The sequence below is a fragment of the Equus asinus genome, chromosome 4 (genome assembly GCF_041296235.1).
Source record: "Equus asinus isolate D_3611 breed Donkey chromosome 4, EquAss-T2T_v2, whole genome shotgun sequence".
NCBI lineage: Eukaryota > Metazoa > Chordata > Mammalia > Perissodactyla > Equidae > Equus > Equus asinus.
The window spans coordinates 24,388,880-24,416,510 of NC_091793.1; the positions used below are offsets into that span (position 1 = coordinate 24,388,880).

The 27,631-nt window shown below is 49.5% G+C and overlaps 1 protein-coding gene and 1 long non-coding RNA gene across 3 annotated transcripts; both read left to right on the top strand.

The window, feature by feature from the left end:
* The first annotated feature begins 6,769 nt into the window (after positions 1-6,769).
* Positions 6,770-8,464, top strand: LOC139045041 (uncharacterized). The gene is made up of 3 exons (XR_011502608.1): positions 6,770-6,888; positions 8,207-8,259; positions 8,341-8,464. It is a non-coding gene; the product is annotated as an uncharacterized lncRNA (long non-coding RNA).
* A 547-nt stretch (positions 8,465-9,011) lies between these two features.
* Positions 9,012-25,654, top strand: EIF3D (eukaryotic translation initiation factor 3 subunit D). 2 transcript variants are annotated; one of them, XM_014851201.3, is made up of 16 exons: positions 9,257-9,409; positions 10,497-10,607; positions 12,074-12,207; positions 12,506-12,551; positions 13,674-13,810; positions 14,409-14,494; positions 15,090-15,162; positions 17,754-17,866; positions 18,666-18,798; positions 19,368-19,515; positions 20,458-20,588; positions 21,288-21,373; positions 21,471-21,600; positions 24,425-24,567; positions 24,759-25,042; positions 25,498-25,654. In XM_014851201.3, the coding sequence occupies exons 3-16, from the start codon at positions 12,085-12,087 to the stop codon at positions 25,509-25,511; spliced, it is 1,647 nt and encodes a 548-aa protein (XP_014706687.1). In that variant the 5' UTR covers positions 9,257-9,409; positions 10,497-10,607; positions 12,074-12,084; the 3' UTR covers positions 25,512-25,654. The 2 variants fall into 2 exon arrangements, with proteins under 2 accessions (XP_014706686.1, XP_014706687.1); XM_014851200.3 differs by lacking the exon at positions 10,497-10,607 and having other exon boundaries at positions 9,012-9,409.
* Positions 25,655-27,631: the final 1,977 nt, after the last annotated feature.

Sequence of the window (27,631 nt, forward strand, 5' to 3'; positions counted from 1 at the left end):
CTGCCACTCACAAGCTCTGTGACCTTGAGCAGATTGCTGCCCTCTCTGGGTTCCGGTTTTCTCATCTGTACAGTGAGGTCATAAGCCCTGCACTAGCCACTTCAAAGAGCTGTTGTGAGTGTCAAATAGGACAAGAAAAGCACACTTAGCTCATAAATGGTAAAATGCTATACAAACAAGATGTATGGTTACTATTATTTCCAGTGATAGTAATAACTAGCACTTACTGAGCTTCTCTCTATCCTAAGCCCTTTACCATATAATCTCCTTTAATTCCCCCCAAAACTCTATAAAATAGGTACTTTTAAGAAGCCCCTTTTGCAGATGAGGATATTGAGGTTTAGAGAAGTTTGAAATTTTGCCCAAGTCACACTCAACTATCAACGAGGAAAGCCAAACTTTGAACTCAGGCCTGGGGGCCCCCCAAATCGAGGTAGCCAGCCACGCTGCAATATCGTCTCAATAGTTCCCACCGCTGGTCAGGGATTTAAAGGTAGCCCCCGATACGCAGGGGTACGTGTCTTGAAGAAAACAAAGGAATTATTGACATTTTTCCTCTTTTTACCAGGAAATTCTGCTTCCTTCCCATCTCTATCTCAGCGTCTCCTTTGACCTTAGAGCCTCCTGGATGGGGTGGGGGGGGGGGGCGGTCCATGGGCCCTACGTCTGGGGTCCTGTTCACAGCCAAGGTCAGAGAATCCCAAAACACTTCCTTCCTGGGTCCAAGCCTGGAAAAAGGCCCGGTATGCTCCCCTAAGGGACCAGCAAAGGCAGCGGGAGGACAGGCCCCCTTCAAGGTGTCTGTCACACAGATGGCGCCAATCTGTTCGGAGAAGGTGGCCATTACTCAACAATCATGACCCTCACATGTCTAGAGTCCTCTTGAGCTTGCATGTCACCCTCTCCATTTTCCCATTATTTGGCCCTCAGAACACTCTCTTGAGGTCAGAATTCTGAGCCCCACTTTACAGACAAGGAAACTGAAGTTTAAGGAGGTGAAATGACTTATCCAAGGTCACGCTGCAACTCAAGTTCTCAAGCTCAAGATTCCAGAGTGCACACAGCTGACTCCGGAGGCCCACCATTCTATCTGGTTGTCAGTCTTGGTTCCAGGCCTGGTGGTGCCATCAGCTGGCTGTGTGACCTCACACCAGCCACTGAGCCTTGGTTGCTTTATGGCTGAGATCCCGCCAGCTCGGAGGACTTTGTGTCCTCTCTTCATGTCCTTGAGCCATTAAGACGAGGGTGTTTGGCGGCTCCACAGGTTTTATACAGACGCAGCTGTGACTTCGCCTCCGTGGGGAAGCTGTTCCCGACTGCCCAAGGCTGAGTTATTATCCCTCGTTGTGCTCCCACAGCACTCGCACCATTGCATTGTAATTTATCTGCAATTCCAAGAGGATCAGGAAGTAAACATACTTGAACAGAGGAAGGTCAGGTATGAGGCAATAGGGAGTAGTGGGGACTGTGGCAAAGCAGAGAGCCCCTGGCCTAGTGGGCAGCCCCTATCTAGCTCCAGCTTCTTGTTGTCATGCAGGAAAGACAATCCAGTGTTGCTAGATCTTAGGAGAAGCCAAAAGTCTGGGGTTGTATGTGAAATCTGCTTTTTAAATGTAGACTCAAAATATATTTCATTAAGCACTTCATAGGTCTTGCAGCTCCTGGATCAGCCATGCTTACTTTCCCACTAGATTTTGGGATACTTGTGAGCATGACTGGGTTTCTCTCTAGACTCTAAGTGACCAATTCAGGGCCTGGATCCCCACAAGTGACTGGCGATTGCTTTTGAAATGCTGCAAGGCCTTGCCCCGTCAAAGCCCCCAGAAGCTTCTGGTGACCGTGCTAATCCAACCGGTGTGGACTGAGGGTCTCCTGCACACCAGGCACTGTTTTAGGCACTTTACATATTATCTGACTTAATTCTCACTACCTACTTGCTATGACTCTGTCCATTTTACAGACGAAGCCACTGAGGCTCAGACGGTCACATGACTTGCCCAAGGTCAGGACACTAGCAGTGACTTAGGATTCAAGTTCAAGCAGTCTGTCCCCACAGGTATCTGCTTGCATTTCTCCATGAGCCCTCCTTAAACACCACCTACAGTCACCTGGTCCCGACAAAGTCTCTCCAGGAACCTGCCAGGCACGATCTCCCAAGGGCAGTGGGAGCCGGGGCATGTGGCACAAACAGAGAGGACAACACAGATGCTGCAGAAAATGGACCCGAGGTTCAGAGAGGGGCTTATACCAGCCCCTGACTACACAGCCAGATCAAGCCAAAATCAATGTTTAGCTTTGTCCCCAGGACACCAAGCCCTGGCTTCCAAGAGAAGAAAATGTACAGGGCAGAGAGAAGGAGCCAAGGAGAGGCTGGTTATTGCTCATCTGTCGAAACAGGCAAGCGCTTGCTAAACCAGCTAAATGATTCAGAAGGAAATGGGAGTCTATTCTGTCTCCTGTCACCAGGGCTGCAAATCCTGATATATCTCAGGCCACAGCTGAGAAGCGGATGGCTCAGCACCTGGAGGGACGCCCACACGAGGCAGGAAGTGGGGTGGATCAATCCACAGGTACCTCTCTGTTCTGAGGACCGAGCCCGTGACGGCTGAGTGTGCATGCAACTGAGAGGAGAAATGAATGAGAATAGGGACCATCAGGACACACAGCAAGGCTCCCTTTCTTCCATGGGACCTGAAGCATCCTTTGGGGTTTTAATCCTTCCAGATTTTCTATTTTTAAAAACTGGCTGGGGCGACAAGGTCTTGGGAGGCAGGGGTGGGCTGGAGACTCAGAGACGTCCCGTCCTCCCAGCATGCCCTACGACAGGATGATACAACCCCGTGGTTCCTCGGAGTCTGCCCGGGGCCACTGGGCCCCCCGCCCTCAGTCTTTCTCATCTGTAAAATGGGGGTAGCAATCTCTGCGTTGTTGCCAAGACAGAAAAGATTGGAACGAGTCCACAGTGTCTTATCTGAAACCCTTGGGGCTTGATGTGTTGGATAACCTAGAATTCTCTGCATTTCAGAAAGATTTTCCAGCGGGTCTACTGTATATCGTACAATATACCCAGCAAGCTCTGGGGCAGTGCGCCACAAATCCTTTACTTTTTCTGCAGCAAAATGTATAAACACTCATACTAAGTGGGATAAAATAAAGACTATAAATAACCTCACGTCTAATTCCTATCAGGTTTGCCGTCAAATGCGTGCCCCGACCTCATGGAATTTCAATTTTCAGAGCTTTCGATTTCAGAGCTTTTCGGCTTTGGAACTGGGTCTGAGGGCCAGCTGGAGTCTCAGGCACACCTGTCTTCCATTCCGATTGCACCCTGACCGGCTAGCTGACCTTGGGCAGGACACCTCCTCACGGCACCTCAGTCTTGTCGTCTATAAGAAGGGGCGATCGTCCCCGCGGTGCTTCTCAGAAGGCACAAGAGGAGATACAGGATGCTGCACTGGGAGGGGGCTGCCACCCTGACCCGTCTCCACGAGGAGACCTTGGTGAATCCGCTGCAGTTCGGGGTATGTCTGCACACAAGGCAGGGGTGAGTCCCTCACCCAATCTTGTAAGGCTGACGCATAGAGAGATGATCTGTCTATTAACAGAGAGCCCAGAACACAACGCCAGCAGGGCAGGGCGCTTCCCTCAGCCTGACGGGCACAGACGTCCCTGCAGTAAAAGCTCTGTGAACATCCAGGTCTCACGGAGCCGCTCGGTGGGAGTCCAAACAAGGGGCAGCGTTGTTCTGAAGAAGCCTTTATCAGCAGAGGCAGCTTGAGAGGACAGCCTCCCTGGGAGATGAGGATGGTGCTCCAGGCGGTGCAGCCAAGAACCCGCTCCCTGGGCAATGTCAGCCTCTGGCTCTGTGACGCTCCCCTCTCTGTATTTCCATTCACGCCTCCATTCCTACTGATCAGGTGTCCCTTAATAAACCATGGGCACATTCCAGCCTCCTCCCAGCCAGACTTCCTCAGAAACCTGGTCTAGCATTTGGTGTGTCCCAAACTCTTCAGTCACACATTTGCAGGTAACCAACTGGCGACTCTTAGAAAAGGCCAGTTTACCTCTGTGGCAGGTTTTATGCTCCTAAGATGCCCACGATGGCACCTGCCACTCCTCATGCTCTTCCGGAACCTTGAGCCTTGACCCTGGGCGGGCTTGTGACTCCCTGGTAACCGACAGAAGGGGTGAGAGTCATGCCGTGTAACTTCTGAGAGAGACCAGTTCATAGAAAGCCATGCAGCTTCCAGCTTGTTAGCCAGAATGCCTGTTCTGGAAGTCTCCAGCCCCCGTGGAAGTGGTCTGATTGCCCTGAGGCCGCCATGTTGCGAGGAAGCCCAGACTCTGTGTGTGGACTCATGACACTGAAAAACTCTGAGATTAAATGGAGAGAGAGAGAAGGAGAAATGTCTAGCCAGCCCCCAGCTCTCCAGCTCCACCCGCATCTAACACAATGGCCTGGGAGAACCGAGGCCAGAACTGCCCTGTGAAGCCCTTCGCAAATCCTGACCCACAGAAATCAAGAGAGACAGTAAAAGGATTGTTGCTGTTTTAAGCTGCCGAATTTTGGAGGGATGTGTTACAGGGCAGCAGATAACCGGAACAGAGGGCAATTTTATGTCCCTTCCCCCTGGGGTGACCACACCTCCCAGCTTTCATGGAACAGCCCCAGTTTACGCCTTTTGTCTGGCATAATTGTTGAGAGTGACCCCTTTCTCTCCCAAGAGTGCCCCAATTTGGGTGGCAAATTACAGGGTCACCCTGCACTTGGCCAAGCCCTCAGAGGACACTACAGATTCTGGCAACAACCCTTCACTCAGTCTAGAATAATCAAAACACGTGGGATGCCTCTCTCGTACAGAGCGGTCAAGAAATCCATGCTTGTTCTCTTGTCCCTTCCCCTTCTCCCAACTCTGTTCCGTCTGGATGCTCAGCATTTTGCCAGAGATGGCTTGGGAGCAGCTCAGGTCCCTCGCAACCCCAGAGTGGCTTCCCCTGATAAAAGTACAACCTCAGTACAAACAGGACATCTGCTGTGCACGCGCAGCTTCCACCCACCCAGGCCTGCCCCCCCCGCTTTCCACCAGACCACTGTCGCTCAGCCCCTCCCTGGGGAAATTCCAGAGGTGCCGCTGAGATTCAGGATAGGAAGGGCCTGAGTAAATTAGAGAGCAGAGACAAGAGACAGAGGAGGGGAGCCAGGAAGAGAACCTTCCAGATCTCAGGAAAGGCCTTGCCCTCCACCCTGTAAGGGGGGGTAGTTTTGAGGACACAGAACTGCGCTCAGATCCTGGCTCGGCCGCTCACTCACTGGGCCCGGTACCCGACTGCCCTCAGCCTGCCTTTCCCCACCTGCCCTCATGGGGTTGATGCCCGTCTCATAGAACTCTCTAAAGAATCAAAGAGATGATTATTTACTTAAAGCACTAGCACAGTGCCTGCCATGTAGTAAGGACTTGATAAATGCTGCTTCCCCTTTTAAGGGATCAGAGATTCCTATCTGAAAATGCATTTATCTTACCTGGAAGGGACAGGACAGGACAGAATAGCCCAAAGGCTGATCAGAAAAGAGCAATAATGGTGCTCTCTCTTCTAGACATGACACAGGCCTTTTAGGCACCTGTGGGTCCCCCTCTCTCAGCTTAGAAAACGCTTTTCGGTCATTCCCTCGGCTAGACCGGAAGCTCTGTGAAGACAAGGATCTCAATATCCATCATTACACACACAGGGTCTTGCTACAGCAGGCAACCGTCAGCAAAGCAAGTTAAATGAATGATCTCAGACAATGTTGATCCTTTTATTCACCGACTTCGTCAACAGAGGACTTTGTCACAATCCACTGTGCTCAGGTTAGCCATTATTAGCAATAATGAAAAGTGAGTCATATAATTGCCCAAAGACAGTGTTTGTGCCTCTCAAAACTGGAAAGACACCACCAAATCTCCTTTTGAGAAAAGTCACCTGCCCTCAGACCTACACTCTTTTGGCAAGAATGTAGAATTTTTTATTTCACAGGCTCTAAAAGCGGTATCTGAAGCCCCGGATTCATAAGCATTTCCTGGGTACACTCTGTGCACCACGTGCTGTGCTGGGCCGTGAGGCTTCCTCCAGGAATAAGGAAGCCCGTGCTTCGCGCTTCTGGGGCAGGAGTGGTGGGGACACCGGTAACAGAACCAGATGTGTAGTAAGCACAGCAATGAGGCCTCCGCCAAGTGCTGTGGACACACGGAGGAGAGTTCTCGTCCTCAGAGGTCACTGGGGCATTCAACAAACACTTTCCCAGCGCCAACCATGTGGTGATCCCCATTCTAGGTGCTGGGGATACAGGAGTGAACAAGACAGGTAAGAACCCACCTCTCGTGAGGCTTGTGTTCTAACGAGGAGACAATAAATAAGTAAACAAATAAACAAACAAGATAATTTTAGTAGAGATAAATGTTAGCCATCTGGTAACACACAAACGGGACATGCAGAAGAAGAGGAAGCCAGGCTGCGCCCTGAGTTTGAAATCCCAGCTGCACCACGCGCGGTTCAACCTAGAGCACTTCTCTGTGCCTCCTGATCCTCATCTGTAAAATGGGGCGATAGCAGGCCCTGCCTCCCCGGGCTGGGGTGGGGACTGCATGAGTCAACATGAGCTCTTGGAATGGTATTGGGCACATGGCGAGCAAGAGAGTGAACGAGCACAGAGCAAGGCTACTCAGAGGGGCGGTCAGGAAAGGCCTGTTTGTTGAGGACACAGGCTCGTGAAGACATATGTTCCAGGCACCTGAGAAGAGCAGGTGACAAGGTCTCGGGGCAGGAATGAGCCCAGGTGTAACCCAGAAGGAGGAAGCTGCCATTCAGAAACCATGGAACAGAGCTTGGGCTCCCATTCCCAGGATAAAGGTAAGACTGAAAGATTTCAAAGAGGGCAGGGAAGGAGGGAGGGAGGGCGTGCTCTGATTTAATGCAAAGGAGGGTCATTCCAGCTGCATGTGGAGAATGAACAGTGGGTCAGGCGGAAAGAGGGCAGCAGGGGCGTCAGACGGGAGGAGGAAGGAAGGCGAGATCTCCCACCCGAGCCAGGGACCCACTACCGAGAATGAGACAGGACACTGCAAACCCTTCTCCATCTGGAGTGAGCAGGGACGTCTGGGCCAAAATATGGGCAAGATGATTAAACTCTGACACAAGAGAGACACTGGAGCAGATGGCCTGTGGGCCCACAGCAAAAAAAAAAAAGAAGAAAAAAACAGAAGACACGATCTACGCAATTCAGCAAAAATACACCTCCTCTTGCATTGTAGAACATATGACAATTTAGTGTTGACATCAATTATACTAACTTTGAGTACTTATGTATGTGCCCAGGTAATGTGCTAAATTCATTTTCTCGTTTGATTCTCACAAAACCCCTATCCGTTCATTCAACAATTCGGCAAATACGTATTACCAGGCACTGTTTTAAGTAAGACAGACAAAGCGTCTACTCCCGTGAGGCTTACACTCTAGAAGAGAGAGACAGAGCCTAAACAAGGAAACAAATAATATCTCAGAGTGACAACAACTGTGAAGAAAATGAAGCAGAGTAAGCGGGGGAGGAAGGAGCAGCTGTTTTAGGAAGGATGGTCAGGGAAGAACTTTCGAGGACATGACTCTTGAGCAGAGACACGGATGATGGGACCAAGCCAGGCGGGTAAACCTGGGGAAGAGTGTGGCATGCAGAAGGAACAGCAGGTGCAGAGGCCCTGCTGAGACAGAAACGAGGCTGGTGTATTTGAGGCATAAAAAGACCACGGTAGCTACAGCAGAGTGGGTTCAGGATGGCAGGATATAAAGCCAAAGGGTAGCCAGGGACCACACAGGCCACAGGAAGACACTGATCTTTCACTCTAAGCACATAATGGGAAGCTGCTGGAAGGTTGTGAACAGATTGCCTTGACCACTATGTGGAGAAGGAACCCTAGAGGAACAAGAGTGGGCACTGGGGGTCCAAGCATGAGGCTGGAGAGAGTGGGGAAAAGTGAGCGTGTTCAAGATGTATGTTGAAAGAAGAATGGAGAGGACATAGAGAAGGATTCCGTGTGGGAAAGGGGAAAGCAACCACCAACGAGGACTACAAGGTTTTGGGTGTCATTAACAAAAATGAGGAAAACTGGAAGATGAGCAGATTGGTTGAGAATTTATGGAAACAGATGCTGCTATCAACATTTTCACTTTACAGATGAGTAAGCAGGTTTAGAGAGATCGACTAACCCGTCCAAGTTTACCCAACTGGTAAGTGGGACTGCGAAGTATTTCCACATGTATTTATTTTTACCCTCCCAGCACCCCCTTATTATTATCTCCAATTTACAGAGAATGAAACTGCGGCTCAGAAATGTGAAGCCTACACAGCGAGAAAGTGGCAGAGCCAAGAGTATCGGATCTGTCTAATAGCAGATACATTTTCCCATAAAGGAGACACGCTGGGATACTGACAAGGAGACCAGGTAGAAAAGGAACTGAGGTTTGAATAAAATCGCGCCCTTATATTCTGTTCCAACCTTTTGAAATTCCCCAGCAGGACCCCAGGACAAACTCCAGGCTGGGAGTTCGGAAAGGACAGCACTGTGGTCCATTGTAGGAAAGAGGTTCCTGACTCTCCACTGCAGGATCACAGTTGCTCATTAAAATGCAGATTCCCGGGCTCCCGTTTAGACGTCTTGGATAACAACCCGTGGAAGTGAGACCTGGAATCTGCATTTTTCAGGTTAGCGCTCCAGAAATCGTGGTCGTACAAATAGTTTGAGAACTGTGGAAGAATGGTTTGAACCCAGCAGCCACTTCCTAAACGGGCAGTCTGAACCACGCAGGTCGGTTCACACCTCTGGACCTGTTTCCGAAACTGTGAGAGGAGGCGAGAGGATGATAGTAAAATCTGCCTGCGGCACTCGACCGCCCCCCAGCGGTGAGATCGAGCCACACCATTGCGTAAAGCGGGCGGAGCCCCGGGTCATTGTGGGATACAGAGGGGCCGGGGCATCCGTGAAGCATTGTGGGACACAGAGGGGCTAGCAGCCGCTCCCCGCCTCTAGTTTGGACTGCATCGCGGCCGCGTTTCAACAACCCTCAACCCCCTCTGGGGGCGTCACCGGATGCCCCGTGACGTAACTGTAAACACCCCTCTTGCGTCTTGGCTCCTCAGAGGCTTACGAGGACACCTCGCAAAGAGCAGTGACGAATTTCCGGGTGCGTCTTCGCTTTACGACCCATGCGTTCCTCTGCCGAAGCTGGAGAACCGTTTACGACAGGGCCGGTTGTGTTTACGGCCCCGGCCTCTGCGCGCGCACCTTCTTTCTTTTCCTGGCTCATCGGAGCGGAGCCGGTGGCGCGGTCTCCCGCCGGGACCATCTCTCCCCATCTGGGCCTGCGGAGGCCGTTACAGGTGAGCGGCGTGTTCCGTAGGGTTGCGCGGACCTCCGGAGCCGGCTTGGGCTGGGTCTGGCCTTCGGGGGCTTACCGGAAGAGACCTGCCGTACGTCCCCTCCTGCCGCTGCTGTCGCTTCTCTGGGCGGGGCAGGAATCCCCTTTCGGGGGCCCCGGGCCGGGCACCCTGTGGGATGCGGGGCGCGGCCTTGAGGGTGAGGGCCCTGGCCCTAGGCTCCGCTTACTGGCCAGGGACTGAGCGAACTTGGTAATCTCGCTTACCCCAGCTGGGTCTCAAGTGCTTATTAAAGTGGCCAGGGGGTTCCTGCGTTTCTGGGTGAGGTATTGGGGTGCCAAGCCGAGCGGTGTTCGACCCTGCTCTGAGGAGCCCGCAGTCCGAGGTTTCCTCCCCTTTTCTGTGAAATAGAAGACTGGAAGGGAGTAGAGTGGTCTCCGATCTGAAACCCCTCCCCCAGGGATCGATGGCGTACCATCTGCGAGGCCTCGATAATGCGCACAGTACTGTGGCCCGCCGGCCCCGGGGCCCCTTCTGACTGCCCTGCGGGTGCCTCCCCTTCCTGCCCCTGCAGCCAGGACGGCTGTCACTGCGATTCAACCGGGCGGCTCGGTTTCTCCTGCTGGTTCCCTTGCGCTCGCTCTCTTCACCCGTGCTGAAGTCGGGACGTACTGCCACTCCCTGGAGAAGCGCATGTCAAGCCTTGGGCCTGTTTCCTTCCTGAGCTCTGAGGGAACAGCTGGGTTTTTAACACGCTGTGTTTTGAGACGTCATTATTGTGTTGTAAGCTGTGGTCCAGAACCCCAGATGTCTTCAGGCTGCTGCCCAGCTGTAGTATAACGGAAAGAATGCCGGACTTAGGGCAGACAACCCTGGAAATCAAGTCCACTTTTAAATGATGGGCAGGTCAACTGCTTGATTTGGCTGAGCTGCGAGTTTTTCTCTCTAAAGTGGAGGTGTGGGGGAGTTAGTAGGGTTAACCTATCTAGCATGGTGCCTGACACATAGTAGGAACTCAGTAAATACTTGACATGAAGTGTTTTGAGATCGCCACCCCTCCCCTTGGTCCTCTTCCTGTCGTATAACTTAGGTTCAGAGTCGGAGGATGAAGCTCCCAGGCTCACTCCCTGTTGCTGTCGCCCAAGTGTCACCTCTCTAGGAAGCCTTAGTCTCCCCATCATGGGACAATGGGGAGAGTTCAGTAAGTTCCGTATACCCGTGTTCTCTGATTGCTCTCCAGCCTCCAGAAACATCCATGTAATGAATTTTCCTCTGGGAACTTACCTTCTGAGCATTTTCTGAGGGTTACAATGGGTGCTATGCTTGGGGTTTTGATAGGAAGTGTCAGGCAAACATCTGTCTGGAGCCCGTGGTTTGTACCCTCCCGAGAGAAGCTATAGCATAATGCAGAGTATGTACTCTGGATCCAGACAGCCTGGGTGCAGATTTTTCATCAACTAGCACTTTGGGCAGTTTCTTATCTTCTCTGTGCCACAATTTTCTTATCTGGAAAGTGAGCATGATACTAGCCCTACCTCAGATTGCTGGGCAGATTTAATGAATTTATGCTTGGTGAACACTAAGAACAATGCCTGGTACTCCTTGTATTTGTGAACATTTGATGCACGGCCTCTTCTAGGACCTAAGGTTTCTGCTGGCCTCCTCAGGCCTTTTGCTTGGCTCTGTGTCCACCTCTTCTGCATAAGGGTTTGCATTGATGACAGAAAATGGGAAGAGTAGGGGCTGGCCCCGTGGCCGAGTGGTTAAGTTCGCGCGCTCTGCTGCAGGCAGCCCAGTGTTTCATTTGTTCGAATTCTGAGCGCGGACGTGGCACTGCTCATCAAACCACGCTGAGGCAGCTATCCCACATGCCACAACTAGAAGGACCCACAATGAAGAATACACAACTATGTACCGGGGGGCTTTGGGGAGAAAAAGGAAAAAATAAAATCTTTGAAAAAAGAGAGAGAGAAAAGAAAATGGGAAGAATAAGAAAGGAAAGTTGAATCTCAGGATATACTTATGGACTCTCTCATCACTCTTGTGTATAAATCTATTTTTGCAAGTCTGAGTAGTAATTGTGTGGCATTTTACAATGAAAGCATTTCCGTCTGTTCACTAATAAGACTTTCACAGTGATCCTGTGATATGAATAAAACAAGGATCTTACTTATTTTACAGATGAAGAGACTGAGGCTTAGGGAAGTTAAGTATTGTGTCCCTTGGTTAAGGTGTTTCTGAGAACCAGAACGTGGTTATTACACTTGAAAAAAAGTTACTACATTTCGTCAAATCTGAGAGAGACCACCAAATTTCAGGATCACCATTATTTTATCTAACGCTAAGAAAGAGACTGCCAATTAAGATATGACACCCCGTCAAGCATAGGGTGCAGCCTCCTTTCACAGATGTTACAGTGAAAAAAGTGGGTGTCGTAGAATCTAAGAAACCTGGTAAGTCAATTTTGTTAGCAGTCTTCTAAATTTTAAGTGTTCACGACATCATCTGCAAGAGAATATTGTTAGCAGCAGCTCAGCAGTTGAGGGCTCCGTTTTGCACGTTGTTCTTTGAATTTTATCATTTATGTCTTAGCTTACCTCACACGGAAGCCCTTTTGTACTTTAAGACCTTTCTTCTTGCAGCTACTCACATTATTTGTATTTTTAGGGTTTTAAAAGATGGCGAAGTTCATGACCCCCGTGATCCAGGACAACCCCTCAGGCTGGGGTCCCTGTGCAGTTCCCGAGCAGTTTCGGGATATGCCGTACCAGCCGTTCAGCAAAGGAGACCGGCTGGGAAAGGTACGTGCTTGGCAGCAGGAGTTGGAATCTTTTCAGCCATGGCTGCTACTCTCCACAAGTTTGTTTCAGTTTTATTCTCTCAAAAGCATAATTTCTGTGTTCCTTAGAGGGACACCAGCTGAGAAAGAGTATAACCTCTGGGTGTTTCCAGTAGTCCTAGGAGAGCTGGGCGCTTACATAGGCTTTGTGGGCCCCTCCTGATACTTTCCCACACTGTGTCCTTGCTTTGGGGGGTTTCTGGGTGAAGAGAAACTTGCCTGGTTGACCCGTGTGCTCTGTCTTCCCTTGTTCTTACTAGGTTGCAGACTGGACGGGCGCCACGTACCAAGATAAGAGGTACACGAGTAAGTGTTCTCCGGCTGACCGCCTGGGTCAGGGCCTCGGGAGGATTGTTACTTTTTCTAGTAACTCATCTGAAAGCATTCTAGAATGGGAACGAAATGCTGATGATCCTAGTTTTGGGGTGTATATTCTAGACTGTGGACACTAACCATATTTTTTTGGAAATAGCCCCAAAACTGTCCACTAAGAGGTTGGCCGATTATAGTTGGATTTTTCCTCCACTTTTGGGGAGCCATGGACCCTTTTAAAAATCTGTTGAACACATTCCCATTTGGCATTCCACTGCGTGGGATTTGCTGAACCTGTGAAGCCAGTCAATGGACCCCAGGTTTACAACCATTGATTTTAAGATCCTGATAGAGTAAATGGGTTGTTTTGTTATGTTTTGTTTTTCTCTGTGCCAGTTGAGATCATCAGAAGTGGCCGCCTGGAAAACTAAGTTGAGGTTATTTGAGGTTGTGGTCGGCAGGACAGTATACCCATTAGACATGTCTACCGTGGGTACCAGGTGATGTAAATGGTGGTACACATGCCCCATATTTGCCTCTCCTACAAGAGTAAATCTTTTTTTTTTTTTTTTAAGATTTTATTTTTTTCCTTTTTCTCCCCAAAGCCCCCCGGTACATGGTTGTATATTCTTAGTTGTGTGTCCTTCTAGTTGTGGCATGTGGGATGCCACCTCAGCGTGGCTTGATGAGCAGTGCCATGTCCACGCCCAGGATTCGAACCAACGAAACACTGGGCCGCCTGCAGTGGAGCGCGCGAACTTAACCACTCGGCCATGGGGCCAGCCCCAAGAGTAAATCTTAACTTGTATTCCTACAGAATAAGGCAGCGAGTGAAAAGGGCTTATCTCCAGTTCCTCAGACTCTGTCTTGACTTAGAAAGTTCTTTAGACCAGAGCTTTTCAAACTTGAATGTGCGTATGAGCCACCTGGGGATCTTGTTAAAATGCTGATTCTGATTCAGTGGGTCTGAGGTGCATGTGTCAGTCTGCAGGTCTGAGAAGCTCCCAGCCAGTGCTAGGGTCCTGAGACCACACTGGAAACGGCAAGGCTGTAGACTAGCATGTATGTGTCAAGTCTGTAGATGTAGTTATGACACGGTGTCGTCTTTGCCTCCAGATAAGTACTCCTCTCAGTTTGGTGGTGGAAGTCAGTATGCTTATTTCCACGAGGAGGATGAAACTAGTTTCCAGCTGGTGGACACCGCGCGCACGCAGAAGACTGCCTACCAGCGGAATCGGATGCGGTTTGCACAGGTAGGCCAGGAGCCGGCACTCCGGCCTTCTTGGGGCTGTTACTCTTGGCTGTCACCTGCTGAAAGTGCTGCTCTATGAGGACTAACGAGGAGAAACATGTCATCATGGGTCTTCAAGTGAGTCCCATGTGGTGTTCAGTGACAGGTTGTGCCAAAGTAAACTTGTGCTTGGTCCAGGGCTGCATTTAAATAATTTAGATTTCTGTTGACCAGTGGTTAGGACATCATCCCCCTGTGCTAAGGATGAATGTTTGTGCTGCGTAAGAAGGTGCCTGTTGCCTCACTTAATTGCAGTGTGCAGGCTTTATTAAGTAGATGGTCCGGTCAGGCTGCATCTTATTACATAAAGAGACAAATTCTGCAGCTCTGTAATGAGAGTCAGTAAACCTACTTCAGTGAACGAGAGGTTGTGTGAATGTTCGTCTAAGCTAATTCCAACTACTTAGGCCACCACTAAAATCTCCAGACCTGATTCTGCAAAGTAAAATGTGCAGCTTGGGGTTTTGCATCCTGCATTTACCCTAACACCTCCCATTGAACACCGCCTGCTGTAAGTCAGAGCTCCAAGACTTTAACATGGGTGTTTTTGTAATCCCCAGCGGAACCTCCGCAGAGACAAAGATCGACGGAACATGTTGCAGTTCAACCTGCAGACCCTCCCTAAGAGCGCCAAGCAGAAGGAGAGGTGAGCTTCCCATCCTGCCAGAACTGCCCATGCTCTCAAGTCACTAGGCCAAAGCAGGAGAATGGCTGCTTCCCCCAACACTGCAGTAAACAAACCTGCGGAAAGCCGGTTAAGCCACTGTTTCAGCCCTGGCATTGCTCTCCAAGGGCCGGTTCGTGGCAGGTAGCGTGGGCAGGAAACTGCTTGCAGTGCACGTGCGCACTGAAGGGAGACAGGCGGCTAAGAGCTCTGGAGCTTCCCTGGGCTCGGTTCTGCTGTGGCACAGCTCCAGGGGGTCCCATTCACACCGGCTCCTGTGACCTCCCTGGAGCTGTGTAGTGTGGCAGCCCTGCCCAGGCTGGGCTGCCAGCGGACAGTCTCTTCCGGTAGAGTAAAATATAGCTGGTCAGTAGTGCTGGGGGCCAGTATGCCTCTTCTAGCATCTCTGGTGTGCATCCTTTGGTCTGTTCTTTCCTACTAAGCCTCTGTTTCCCATAGTTCAGAGAAGTCCGTGATGGTGCTGAGGTTTAGCTAAAGAGAATGGCAGCTTCTGCCTTTTGAAAAAGCCACTGACTTAAAGGTCCACACTGAAAGCATGATTTTCCTGTCTCTCTAGAGAACGCATACGACTGCAGAAAAAATTCCAGAAACAATTTGGAGTGAGGCAAAAATGGGACCAAAAATCACAGGTAGTGTATACGTACCAGAATTCTGTCTGGGAATTCAGTTTTGTTTGGTTGGTTTTATAACAGCGTTATTGAGAGAATTCACATACTGTACAATTCACCCACTTAAAGTCTACAGTTCACTGCTTTTAGTATATTGGCAGGATTCTACAACCGTTACTACAGTCAGTTTCGGGACGTTTTCATCATTCTAAAAAGAAATGCTGTACCCTCTAGCAGTTGGCCCCTAGTCTCCCCAGCCCTGGGCAGCTAGTCCTGTCTCTGGATTTGCCCGTTCTGGACGTTTCATATAAGTAGAATCATACCAACATGATCCTCTGTGACGGGCTCCTAACTGAGCATAGTGTGTTCAGGGTTCATCTGCATTGTAGCAGGTGTCAATACTTCGTTCCTTTTTATTGCCAGAGTTGTTGTGTGGATACACCGCATTTCATTTATCCGTTCACCAGTTGGTGGGCATTTGGGTTGTTTCCACTTTTTTTTTTTTTAACTTTTTATTAAGATTATGATAGTTTACAACCTTGTGAAATTTCAGTTGTACATTATTGTCAGTCATGTTGTAGGTGCACCACTTCACCCTTTGTGCCCTCCCCCCATCCCCCTTTCCCCTGGTAACCACCAATCAGTTCTCTTTGTCTCTCTGTTTAACTCCCACCTATGAGTGGAGTCATACAGAGTTCGTCTTTCTCTGTCTGGCGTATTTCACTTAACATAATTCCCTCAAGGTCCATACATGTTGTGAATGGGATGATTTTGTTCTTTTTTATGGCTGAGTAGTATTCCATTGTGTATATATACCACATCTTCTCTATCCAGTCATCAGTTGATGGGCACTTAGGTTGCTTCCACATCTTGGCTATTGTAAATAATGCTGCAATGAACATAGAGGTGCATGGGACTTTTGGAATTGCTGATTTCAAGTTCTTTGGATAAATACCCCATAGTGGGATGGCTGAGTCATAAGGTGTTTCTATTTTTAATTTTTTGAGGAATCTGCATACTGTATTCCATAGTGGCTGCACCAGTTTGCATTCCCACCAACAGTGTATGAGGGTTCCTTTTTCTCCACAACCTCTCCAACATTTGTCACTTTTTGTTTTGGTTATTTTTGCCATTCTGACAGGTGTAAGGTGATATCTAAGTGTAGTTTTGATTTGCATTTCCCTGATGATTAGTGATGATGAGCATCTTTTCATGTGTCTATTGGCCATCCGTATGTCTTCTTTGGAGAAATGTCTGTTCATGTCCCCTGCCCATTTTTTGATCCGGTTCTTTGATTTTTTGCTGTTGAGTTGTGTGAGTTCTTTATATATTATAGAGATTAACCCTTTGTCGGATAAATAACTTGTAAATATTTTTTCCCAATTCGTGGGTTGTTTTTTTTGTTTCAATCCTGTTTTCCCTTGCCTTGAAGAAGCTTTTTAGTCTGGTGAAGTCCGATTTGTTTATTCTTTCTATTGTTTCCCTCGTGTCCGAAAAGATTCTTTTGAAACTGATGTCAAAGAGTGTACTGCCTATATTTTCTTCTAGAAGACTTATTGTTTCAGGTCTAATCTTTAGGTCTTTGATCCATTTTGAGTTTATTTTTGTGAATGGTGAAAAAGAATGGTCAATTTTCATTCTTTTACATGTGGCTATCCAGTTTTCCCATCACCATTTGTTGAAGAGACTTTTCTTTTCTCCATTGTCGGCCCTCAGCTCCTTTGTCGAAGATTAGCTGTCCATAGAGGTGTGGTTTTATTTCTGGGCTTTCAATTCTATTCCATTGATCTGTGTCCCTGTTTTTGTACCAGTGCCATGCTGTTTTGATTACTGTAGCTTTATAGTATCCTTTGAAGTCAGGGATTGTGATGCCTCCAGCTTTGTTCTTCTTTCTCAGGATTGCTTCAGCAATTCGGGGTCTTTTGTTGCCCCATATGAATTTTAGGATTCCTTGTTCAATTTCTGTAAAGAATGTCATTGGGATTCTGATTGGGATAGTGTTGAATCTGTAGGTTGCTTTAGGTAGTATGGCCATTTTAACTATGTTTATTCTTCCAATCCATGTGCATGGAATGTCTTTCCATCTCTTTATGTCGTCATCACTTTCTTTCAGGAAAGTCTTGTAGTTTTCGTTGTAGGGTTGTTTCCACTTTTTGCTGGTATGAACAGTGCTGCTCTGGACATTCCTGTACAAACGTTTGTGTGGACATTTTGAGACTAGAGGACAGATGTAAGCATGAGGGCAGTTAGTGTCATGGAGGTTACATTTGCTGGATGTGCTGCTTCCTGTATCAAGAATAAATAGCTAATGCTGGAGAGAGGTATCAAGGAACTGCTACAGCTCTTTTATAAAAAAGATAGAAACATAAAAGAGCTGATGGTCCTTGGGTGACATCGTTACCTGGCATAAAATTCCCATTTGTTTTGAACTCTTGATACTTTTTGTCCTCGTCTAGATTGTTGACTCCTGAGTCAGGGATTCTGTCTTATAAAACAGCCAGCACATAGTAAATGTTCTAGGTACATTTCTTGAATAGATGCCCTTCATACTGTTAACCTGCCTTTTGGTACGTTTTGCACTGGCTTTTTCCTTCTCGTGGTTCCCGCTACAGAAACCCCGGGACTCTTCAGTTGAAGTTCGTAGTGACTGGGAGGTGAAAGAGGAAATGGACTTTCCCCAGCTGATGAAGATGCGCTACTTGGAGGTCTCAGAGCCACAGGACATGTAAGTGGCATCATTTGTACTACCTTCCGCTGTCATCCTGAGTGTGGAGCAGCTGGTGGGTATTTTCCTAAGCCATGGTATTTCCAAAAACGGTTTGAAACTGCTTACTCAAAAGATGTCGTATAAGATTAACAGCTGTGTTTTGAAAAAATCTAGGCCAAGCGGGGACTAGCAGAAAGAAGTTTACTGATACTCAGCATCAGATCTCTCTCAACTTCGTAGCTTTGTGAGCAAAGGAGAAATAAAGTTAAATTATTTAGCTCTTTTTAGCAGAAAGAAAGGGAAGAAAGCAGAAAGAAATTTGCTGATATTAAACCCCAGAGTCCTTTCAGCTTCCTGAAATGCTGAGAAAAGAGAGAATTAAGTTACATTGCTCTTTCGGCAGGAAGAAAAAGATAGCAGTTCTTCAGGAGAAGCAAAGCTTTTCCTGACATTTCAAACAACTCCGTACCACAAAGGACAAGTAGGCAGAAATAACTTAGAAGGCAGCTAGAGCGCCAGGCCGGAAGCCAGCGTGCTCAGATGCCTCTGCAACTACTCATCTCCCTGTCTTTAAAATGGAGAGGGTGAGCTGGATCAGTGGTGTTCACGCTGTTCTGTGGAGCCGGATCAGGAGCTTAGGGGCAGGGCCCTGAGCTGGCCCTGAGGGGTCATCTCTCCCCTGCTAGTCAGAGAGACTGTTTTCATCTCTCTTATGTATTAGATTTCTGGATAAGACTTGAGGTTCCATGGCTTAAAAGAAACAAGTGGGTGATCTTCTCCTCCTTTACTTAGCATGTCGTGCCCTCTCTCCCCTCAGCGAGTGTTGCGGGGCCCTGGAATACTACGATAAAGCCTTCGATCGCATCACCACAAGGAGTGAGAAGCCCCTGCGGAGCATCAAGCGCATCTTCCACACCGTCACCACCACAGACGACCCCGTCATCCGAAAGGTGTGCAGCCCCTTCTGCCACCTGCACTTCTGTTAGGAATGCCACCGGCTTCAACAGCTGAGGCCTCAGAAAGAACAGAGGACGTGGGAATATATGTGAATCGCTTGGACCTTAGAGACCCCCGTAGATAAGATTCTTCTGAATCGGATTTAGGATTAGCTGAAAATAAAGGCACATCACTGGCTAGACGATAAATGTTGGTGTTAAGCACAGCTGGACTCCACTCCCAGCTCTCCCACGTTTCCCACCGTCACCTCTGGGGCCTTCGTTTTCATCTCTAAGGTGGGGTTAGTGTACTTAGACGTGCCGTTGGGGTGAGGATGGAAGCAGTGTGAAACGCTTTCCTGGAATGTTGCGAGTGCTCAGGGAGCTACAGTGCCACGTACCCAGCATAGTGACTGCCAACAGAAGCTCCTGGCTGACGTCCTGCGGCCTCGCTCAGACCACTAGAGGCACACATGCGTGTGTGGGTGTGAAATGGCTCTTTACAAAGGGCTCCTTACCCTCCGTGTCAATGAGCAGTTAGACCTAAGACTGGCCTCATGTCTCTCTTTTACTCCTCTTTGTAGCTGGCAAAGACTCAGGGGAACGTGTTTGCCACCGACGCCATCCTGGCCACACTCATGAGCTGTACTCGCTCCGTGTACTCCTGGGACATCGTCGTCCAGAGAGTCGGCTCCAAGCTCTTCTTTGACAAAAGGGACAACTCTGACTTTGGTAAGGAGCCTGCCTGGGACCAACACAAAGGCGTTGGGTGTTTCTGTTCGTTCAGAGCAACTCCTTGGTGCTAGAGAATGGGTAGAAGGTCGTCTGTCTGCCCCCAGCATTGACAGCCATGCCTGAGTCCCTCCCAGCCTCCTCAGACACAGAGAAGGGACTGGCGGTGCAGGCCCTCCTCTGGGCGTCAGCTTTCTGAGGCCTCACAGCGCCCCAGTACTAAGCTTCCACATGTTTCTCATTAAAATAGCACTCTCCTGAATTCTGCCGTTTTTCCATACCATCTTTAGTATTTACTTAATAATTTTCTTTAAGTTAATGCCTTTTCTTTTTAACTTTAACAAAAATTACATACACATATGTTTTATACCATGAATGGAAACCAGGTCACTAAAAAATAGCAGCAGTAGGGGCTGGCCCCGTGGTGTAGTGGTTAAGTTCGTGCACTCTGTTTTCACGGCCCTGGTTCAGGGGTTCAGATCCCAGGCACAGACCTACACCATTCGTCAGCCATGCTGTGGCGGTGACCCACATACAAAGTAGAGGAAGAGTGGCACAGATGTTAGCTCAGCCTCAATTTTCCTCAAGCGAAAAATAAAAATAAAATAACAGCAATGGAATAAAACCATATAGTCATAATCCACACCTCAGGGCTAAGGCATTGTCTTTGTTAAAAAGCTAACACGATCAAACATTCTCTTGAGGAATCTTAATAAAGATTGAAAGCGGGTGGTTGTCTTACACCCTGGTTGAATTTAGTGTTAGAAGTTATCCAGGAGCACTCCCCTACGTGTCCACGTGTGGGGGACCCACGTTAGTAGATGGCGGTTCTTTGAAAGAATGGCCCATGTCATTTGGATCACCGCATCTCCCCGAGGTGCGATGCACATCATCAATGACTCTCCCTCTCTTGGGTGGGTGACCCTGCTGCTGCTTTTGCAGACCTGCTGACAGTGAGCGAGACGGCCAACGAGCCCCCTCAAGATGAAGGTAATTCCTTCAACTCACCCCGCAACCTGGCCATGGAAGCAACGTACATCAACCACAACTTCTCCCAGCAGTGCTTGAGGATGGTGAGGGCGCAAGAGCCGCTGGGCACTCACTTTTATTTTGTCAGCTACTGTTTGTGGAGCATCTGCTTTGTGGTGGGCTCCGGGCTTGTGGGATTGAGCAGGACAGAGGGGGTCCTTTCTGTCACAGGCATTCCGAGCTTGGGCTTTGAGGTCAGACTGCCTGACCTTAAACCCTGGATCCACCACTTCCTAGCTTTGTGGTGTCAGGCATGTTTCTTGTCTGTAAAATTAGAATATTAATCATCTTTGTCTGTCGTAGACAAGGTGGGAAGATTCCCTACGTTATTTGATAGATACATTGTTTAGGAGCTGGGGACACAGCACTGAGCAAAGCAAAGTTCCCGCCCTTAGGAAGCTTCATTACGATGGAGAAGGAAAGACAGTAAACCTTGAATACACACGTGATGTGTGCTGTGGAGACAAAGCAGACGGAGGGGCGGGGCTGCTAATTAATGAGATCCGTGAAGCATGCGTGGACACATGGAAGCTCGGTACACGCTGGCTGTTACATCCTTTGTGATTCACGGGGTGCCTGCATGCAGTCAGGAGGGGCAAATAGGCACACAACACACAGCCCAGAGCTCCCTCAAGGGCTCCAGGAACCTGGCTGGGGCTGTACCTAAGCAGAGGTGCAGGGGTCTGGCTGATTGGCCTGGTGACAAGGTGGCAGTGTCTCATGGCGCCTTTGCCGTTTTGCAGGGCAAAGAAAGATACAACTTCCCCAACCCAAACCCGTTTGTGGAGGACGACATGGACAAGAATGAAATTGCCTCTGTTGCGTACCGGTACGTCATCTCTCATGGGGTGTGCGCAGGCCCGGCCCTGTGTGGTGTCTGAAATTCAGGATCTCGAGTCACCAGCTGAGTTCCTCCTGTATTCCAGCTATCGCAGGTGGAAGCTTGGAGACGACATCGACCTTATCGTCCGCTGTGAGCATGACGGTGTCATGACTGGAGCCAATGGCGAAGTGTCCTTCATCAACATCAAGACCCTCAACGAGTGGGATTCCAGGGTGAGGCGCACCTCGTCCCCTCAGTGGGGCATTTCCTGAAGGGCACGTTGTCACAGGCCAGCGTTTGTGAGCCTGGGTTCTTTTCCCCTTGTGTCACTTGGAGAGCTTCCGAGACTTTTCCCCCTGAGTTCCCTGCACTTAGTTCCTCACTGAGAAAGAGAGGGTGTGTGGGTGAGGGTAACCTCTTCTCCCTGGACTTCCCCTCTCCGTGCCCTTCTGACCTCCCGGTGGCTTCTGCGCTCTGCAAGCATCTGGTTTTGATGTCTCCGTCTTGTCTGGGCTGGCAGGTTTCCTCTGAGCTTGGCGGCTCTTTTTGACCTGTTCTTTCACTTAATGCAGCCACTGCCTTCTCTCCACCCTTCTGATTCTCTTTCTAACGCCTTCACTTATTGAACTCGGAGGTTCTGAGATTGGCTCAGCTTTGGCTCCTCAGGAGGCACCTGAGTGAAACGTGCTTCCTTTGTTTTTCCTCCTCCTTCCCTTCTCTCTCACGCTGGTGCTCCATGAGTGTTGGGCTGTGACATCCTTTCTGAAGCTGCCCAGGATTATGTGCCTGAAGCTGAAGTGGGTGGCAGTGCCCCTGGGTGCTGCTGTCCAGAATAAAGGGTCCTCGGTGGGAAGGGCAGCTCCGAGGCCACGCTTGTGTTGGCTGAGTGTCTAACGAGATGGTGTACAGCAGGCCATTGCGGGCTGCCTCTCTGGGAGCCAAGGGAGTAGTGTTAATGCTGCTGTCCCACCTTCCAGGTGTCCTTTAGCCTCCGTCCCCTGCTGGAGGAGCACACTGGAAGGTTTGCTGCAAATGTAGCTCTGGGGCCAATGGCCTTTTCTTAGACTGTCCTCTGTGGCCTCCCCGTGGCGTTCAGTGTTGCTGTGTCTGTGTGGCTTTGCCCATGTGCTGCTGCATTACTCTAGTTGCGCACATTTCTTGGCTCCCTTCGTGTGTTTTCTTTCTGACTCCCTTCCTTATGACTCCCAGGAGAGCCTTCTGGGGTCAGTCCTCTACACGGCTCTTTGCTATAATTACTTCTCTGTACAGCCTTATATTAGTTTTCTTTTCCTCTGTAACAAATTAATATTTAGAGGCTAAAACGACATCCATTAGCGCATGGTCTGGTAGGTCAGAAGGCCGGCATCGTGTGGCTTGGTTCTCTGCTCAGAGTATCAGAAAGCTGAAATCAAGGTGTCGGCGGAACTGAGTTTTCATCTGGACGTTCTGGAAGGAAGTCCACTTCCAGGTTCATTCTAGCGGTTGGCAGAATTCAGTTCCTTGCAGTTGTAGGACTGAGGTCCCCCATTCGCTTGCCAGCTGTTAGCTGGGGCCTCCCGGCTCCTAGAGGCCACCCACCATCTTCAAACCAGCAACAGCACATCAGATCCTTCTTGTGCTTCGAATCTCTCATTTATCTCTGATCTCTTAAATCTCCCAGATTTAAGAGACTCATATAGTTAGGTGAGGCCACCCAGATTGTTTCCCTATTTTAAAAGACCTTAATTACATCTGCAAAACCTCTTTTGACGTTGTGAGATCGTGTAACCGTGGGAGAGGTTTCATCATAGTCACAGGTTCCACCCACACTCGAGAGTAGGAGATTCTGCAAGGGCAAGGGTCTTTGGGGTCACCTTAGAATTCCACCTGCCCTGAGCCTCAACCTGGAACGCTACAAATGACTCCTCGGATCTATCCTTGACTCCCGTCATTGTTTTCCTGCTAAAATGCCGTGCCCTTGCGACATCCCATTTCTGTTCTTACCTCTGGCTCGGCTGTCCCACCAGCTTTGTCTCTCCCGCTCACTTAGGTTCAGAGCCTCAAACATCCCGCCTCCTCCCCCTCTGCACCCTTCTGTTTTGCTGTCAGGTGCGGTCTCTCTTCTCACTGACGTCATCCCCCAAGTTAGGAGCCTGTCATCTGCCTGGTATTGTGGATTCGTCCCCTAGACCTCCCTAATTCTCTCCCCACCCTCCCCACCCCCCGCCTCCATTCACTTTATCTCTGCCAATTTATTGTCCAAAACACTGCTTCCATCCTGCAGCAGAGATTTGCGGGAAGGCTCTTCAAATGCCACAGCAAACTCAAAGGACACTGCGGGATGTTTTTAGTGTTTTGAGGGAAACACGGAAGACATCAGTCAGAATACTACTCCTAGGCGGTTTGTACCGAACTGCTTAACAAAGTGAGCTCTGCCGTCTCTCGGCCTAGTGCTGCCTTGAACCAGGAAAGGTCAGGAATCTGCCGTGTGACCTTCAGCGAGTCACTTGACTTGGCGTCCAGGCTCCCACATCTGTAAAGGAGGTTGGAGAAGGTGATCTCTGGGCTCTCTTTCTGCTTTGTCTGCTTGTATGTGTACGCACATATACAACGCAGGCTCTGACCTCCTCGCCCTCTGCGGGCCTCCACCCCACCCAGGACTAACCAGCCTGGCTTTCCCTCCGTGCCTCTCAGATCATTCCACCTCCAGCCTCTGCCACTATTCTCCACCGGTTAGCTGTCGCCCTTCCTCTGTGAAATCCTTCCTTGCCGCACAACACACAGTAAACGCTTGCCTCTGCCATTTACGTGGCGCTTGTTTTTAACGTGTGTGTGTGTCCTTGTCTAGATGCGCTCTTTGAAGAGAACTGCAGTTTGTAGTGCCTGCTGTGTGGCGGGCTGTGCGAGGGAGGGGCCGAGCCTGTGCCTCTTAAATGATAACGGTCTTCCTCTGGTTTACCGCGGACTCGCCTGCTTCCTGGTCAAGCCCATAGGGAGTTCCTTCCCTGCCAGAGGAGGCAGCAGACCGTGGGCAGCAGGAGCCCCCTTGCTCCTGTAACCGGGGCCTGCTTTCTGCAGCACTGTAACGGCGTTGACTGGCGTCAGAAGCTGGACTCTCAGAGGGGGGCTGTCATCGCCACCGAGCTCAAGAACAACAGCTACAAGTTGGCCCGGTGGACCTGCTGTGCTTTGCTGGCCGGCTCTGAGTACCTCAAGCTTGGGTGAGATTCCTGACCAGGGGCTGTGAGCTCCTCTTCTGAAAGGAGGGCTCTGTTGGCAGGGAGGCAGGGCTTCTCCTTTTCCCTTGGGACAAGCATCAGACCAGGTGTCACCATCAAATGACATTTGACCAGATGTTGCTGTGTCTCTGTGCCAGCCTGCCCCCACCGCTAATGCCCTTTCCCCCCACTAGTTACGTCTCCCGGTACCATGTGAAAGACTCCTCGCGCCACGTCATCCTGGGCACCCAGCAGTTCAAGCCCAATGAGTTTGCCAGCCAGATCAACCTGAGCGTGGAGAACGCCTGGGGCATCCTCCGCTGCGTCATCGACATCTGCATGAAGCTGGAGGAGGGCAAGTACCTCATCCTCAAGGACCCCAACAAGCAGGTCATCCGCGTCTACAGCCTGCCCGACGGCACTTTCAGCTCCGATGAGGACGATGAGGATGAAGAGGAGGAGGAGGAAGAAGAAGAAGGTTGGTAGCGAGCCTCTTTCTGAAGTCTAGTGTGAGCTGCGGGCTGGCTGGGACCAAGCTGTAAGGCCACGGTTGGGGTGAAACTTTCTGAGAGTTCCCTGGACTCGACTTTGGAGTAGCATTCTCTCTGGCTCCAGGAGCTGCTTCAAGAACGTTTAGATCACATGAGGGGTTGGGGAGGAGAGCAGTCTGTAGAGGCCAGGGTGAGGAAGAAGCATCTAGAGAAGGGCGATGGAAGTCCCTGATGTCAGCCAGAGGTCAGATTCAGGAGAAAAGATGCTCCAGGTGAGTTACACAGGCTTCAGGCTCTTTCTTGCTGCCCCAGCTGGTGACTGAAGGAACTGTCTGTCAGCCCTGTGAGGCTCTGAGAGGCTTCCTCGGAGGGGAGGTCTGGAAAATCCTAAGCAGTCACCACTTCGACATGGCTCATCTCTGTGACATTTTGTATCTTTCAGAGGAAGAAGCTTAAACCAGACGGCGAGGGAGCTGGAGTGTATAATCCCACCAAGCCTGGAAAGGCCTTGGCTGTCCAGTGGAATGTTTGTCTGATTCTTGCTCTCTGAAGTTTGGCAGCTGGAATAAAGTATAATTCTGTTTAGTCTCTTACCTTCATCACATGTCTGCATTATGATTGACAGCCCTACTTCCTTCTCACAGTAGCCCCTGGGAGGGGGAGGGGGGGAAACAGCCGTGTCTAGCTGGAGTTCATAATCTGGGTTCCATCCTTTGTACTTGAGCATTGTGAGTTTTACATTCCTCTAAGAGGGTAACTATACCCGCTTTGTTTTGTTCTTGGAACCCCTTGAAATTTTCCTTTTATGGAGAGTGTTGTCACTTGGGAGGTCCCCATAAGAAGTGCATTTCCACAAGCATGAGCGCCTGCTGCCCTTGGAGCCACAGATCACTAGTAAAAAGTGAAGCAGGGCAGTCTTTGAAGGTTGAGGTGGGGTTGCTGCTCACGAAGAATGCCTCAGAAGATTCTGATGGACGTACCACTGGGTGGTGGCGATAATGCTTTGTAAATTGATTTCAGGCTTGGCTTGGGCTGGTGATAGAAGCTCAAGCTGGCACCATCAAAGTAATGTGTCATAAACAAATCAGAGCTGTGGATGTTTAGGATATGTGAACTTCTTTTTATAAGTGGATAGTGTTCTGTTCTTGACACTGAAGTAATTACTCTGCCAGGGATTACACTAGGCTCTGTAAATACCTGAGCCAGGCACAGAACTGTGATGCTGGTGGAAGTGATACCACTGTACAGATGAGGAAGTAGGTTCAGCTTCTGAGTAACATTCCTAAAGTTACTATTAACCAAAATAACAGCCTCAGAAAGCAAGCAAGAGTTTACTTGTTAGAGTTACTAGGAAGATAGAGCATATAAAACGTGCTGCTTGAGGAGTTCTCAGTGTAGGTGGAGTATTAAAAAGTATACACTAGGGACCGGCCCCATGGCCAAGCGGTTAAGTTTGCACGCTCTACTTCGGCAGCCCAGGGTTTCGCCGGTTGGAATCCCAGGCGTGGATGTGGCACCACTCATCAGGCCATGCTGAGGTGGCGTCCCCCATAGCATGACTGGAGGCATTCACAACTAGAATATACAACAGTGTACGGGGAGGCTTTGGGGAGGAGAAGGAAAGAAGATCGGCAAACAGGTGTTAGCTCAGGTGCCAATCTTAAAAAAGTACACACTAAGGGCCAGCCCGCTGGCATAATGGCTAAGTTCATCCGCTCTGCTTTGGTGGCCCAGAATTTGCAGGTTTGGATCCAGGGCACAGACCCAGCACCAGTCGTTAAGCCACAGTGTGGCAGCGTCCCACATAAAATAGAGGAAGGCTGGCACAGATGTTAACTCAGTGATAATCTTCCTCAAGCAAAAAGAGGAAGACTGACAACAGATGTTAGCTCAGGGCCAATCTTCCTCACCAAAAAAAGCACATGTTAAAATGGTGTGGCAAGTGCCAAGGGGTTTCAAGTTTGGATCAGTGCTTACCAAGCTGCCTCTTGCAGACCCATAAGGCAACCCAGGAGGCTTAGCTGGAGCAAGTGAGTAGGTGGAATTTACGTTCAGGCTCCTTCTCTGAGAACATTTCGCACCAACTTCCACACGCTTCATTTCTTTGATCTAGCTCCCACTTTTATCTGTCCTGCTCAGGGCCATCAAGTTGATTGCTGGAAACAATCCTGCACTCAAAAACCTTCACTAGCATCCTGCCTACAATCCACGCTCAGCCGTCTCAAGGCCCTGCCAAACCTTCTCAGCCCTAATTTCCTGCTGCTCACCAAGTAAGACCAGCAGCTATTTTAGGGGCTTAATTATCTGCCAGCGCCCATTCTCATAATCTTCACAACCACTAGGTAGACCTCCCAGCTTTACTTTTGCTTAGGTGTTTTGCATAGTCTTGTCTGGTTTCACTGTTCATTAAACCAGTGCTTACTGAGGGCATCCTGTATGCCAGACGCTGGAGAAAGTGCTGAGGTCACTCGTGTGAGTAAGATTTCTACTCTGATGGAACTCTGCTGATGCTGATACAGGCTATGAAGAAAACAGATAGATGGCATTACTTAGTGGGTACTCTGAGAGCTCAGGGA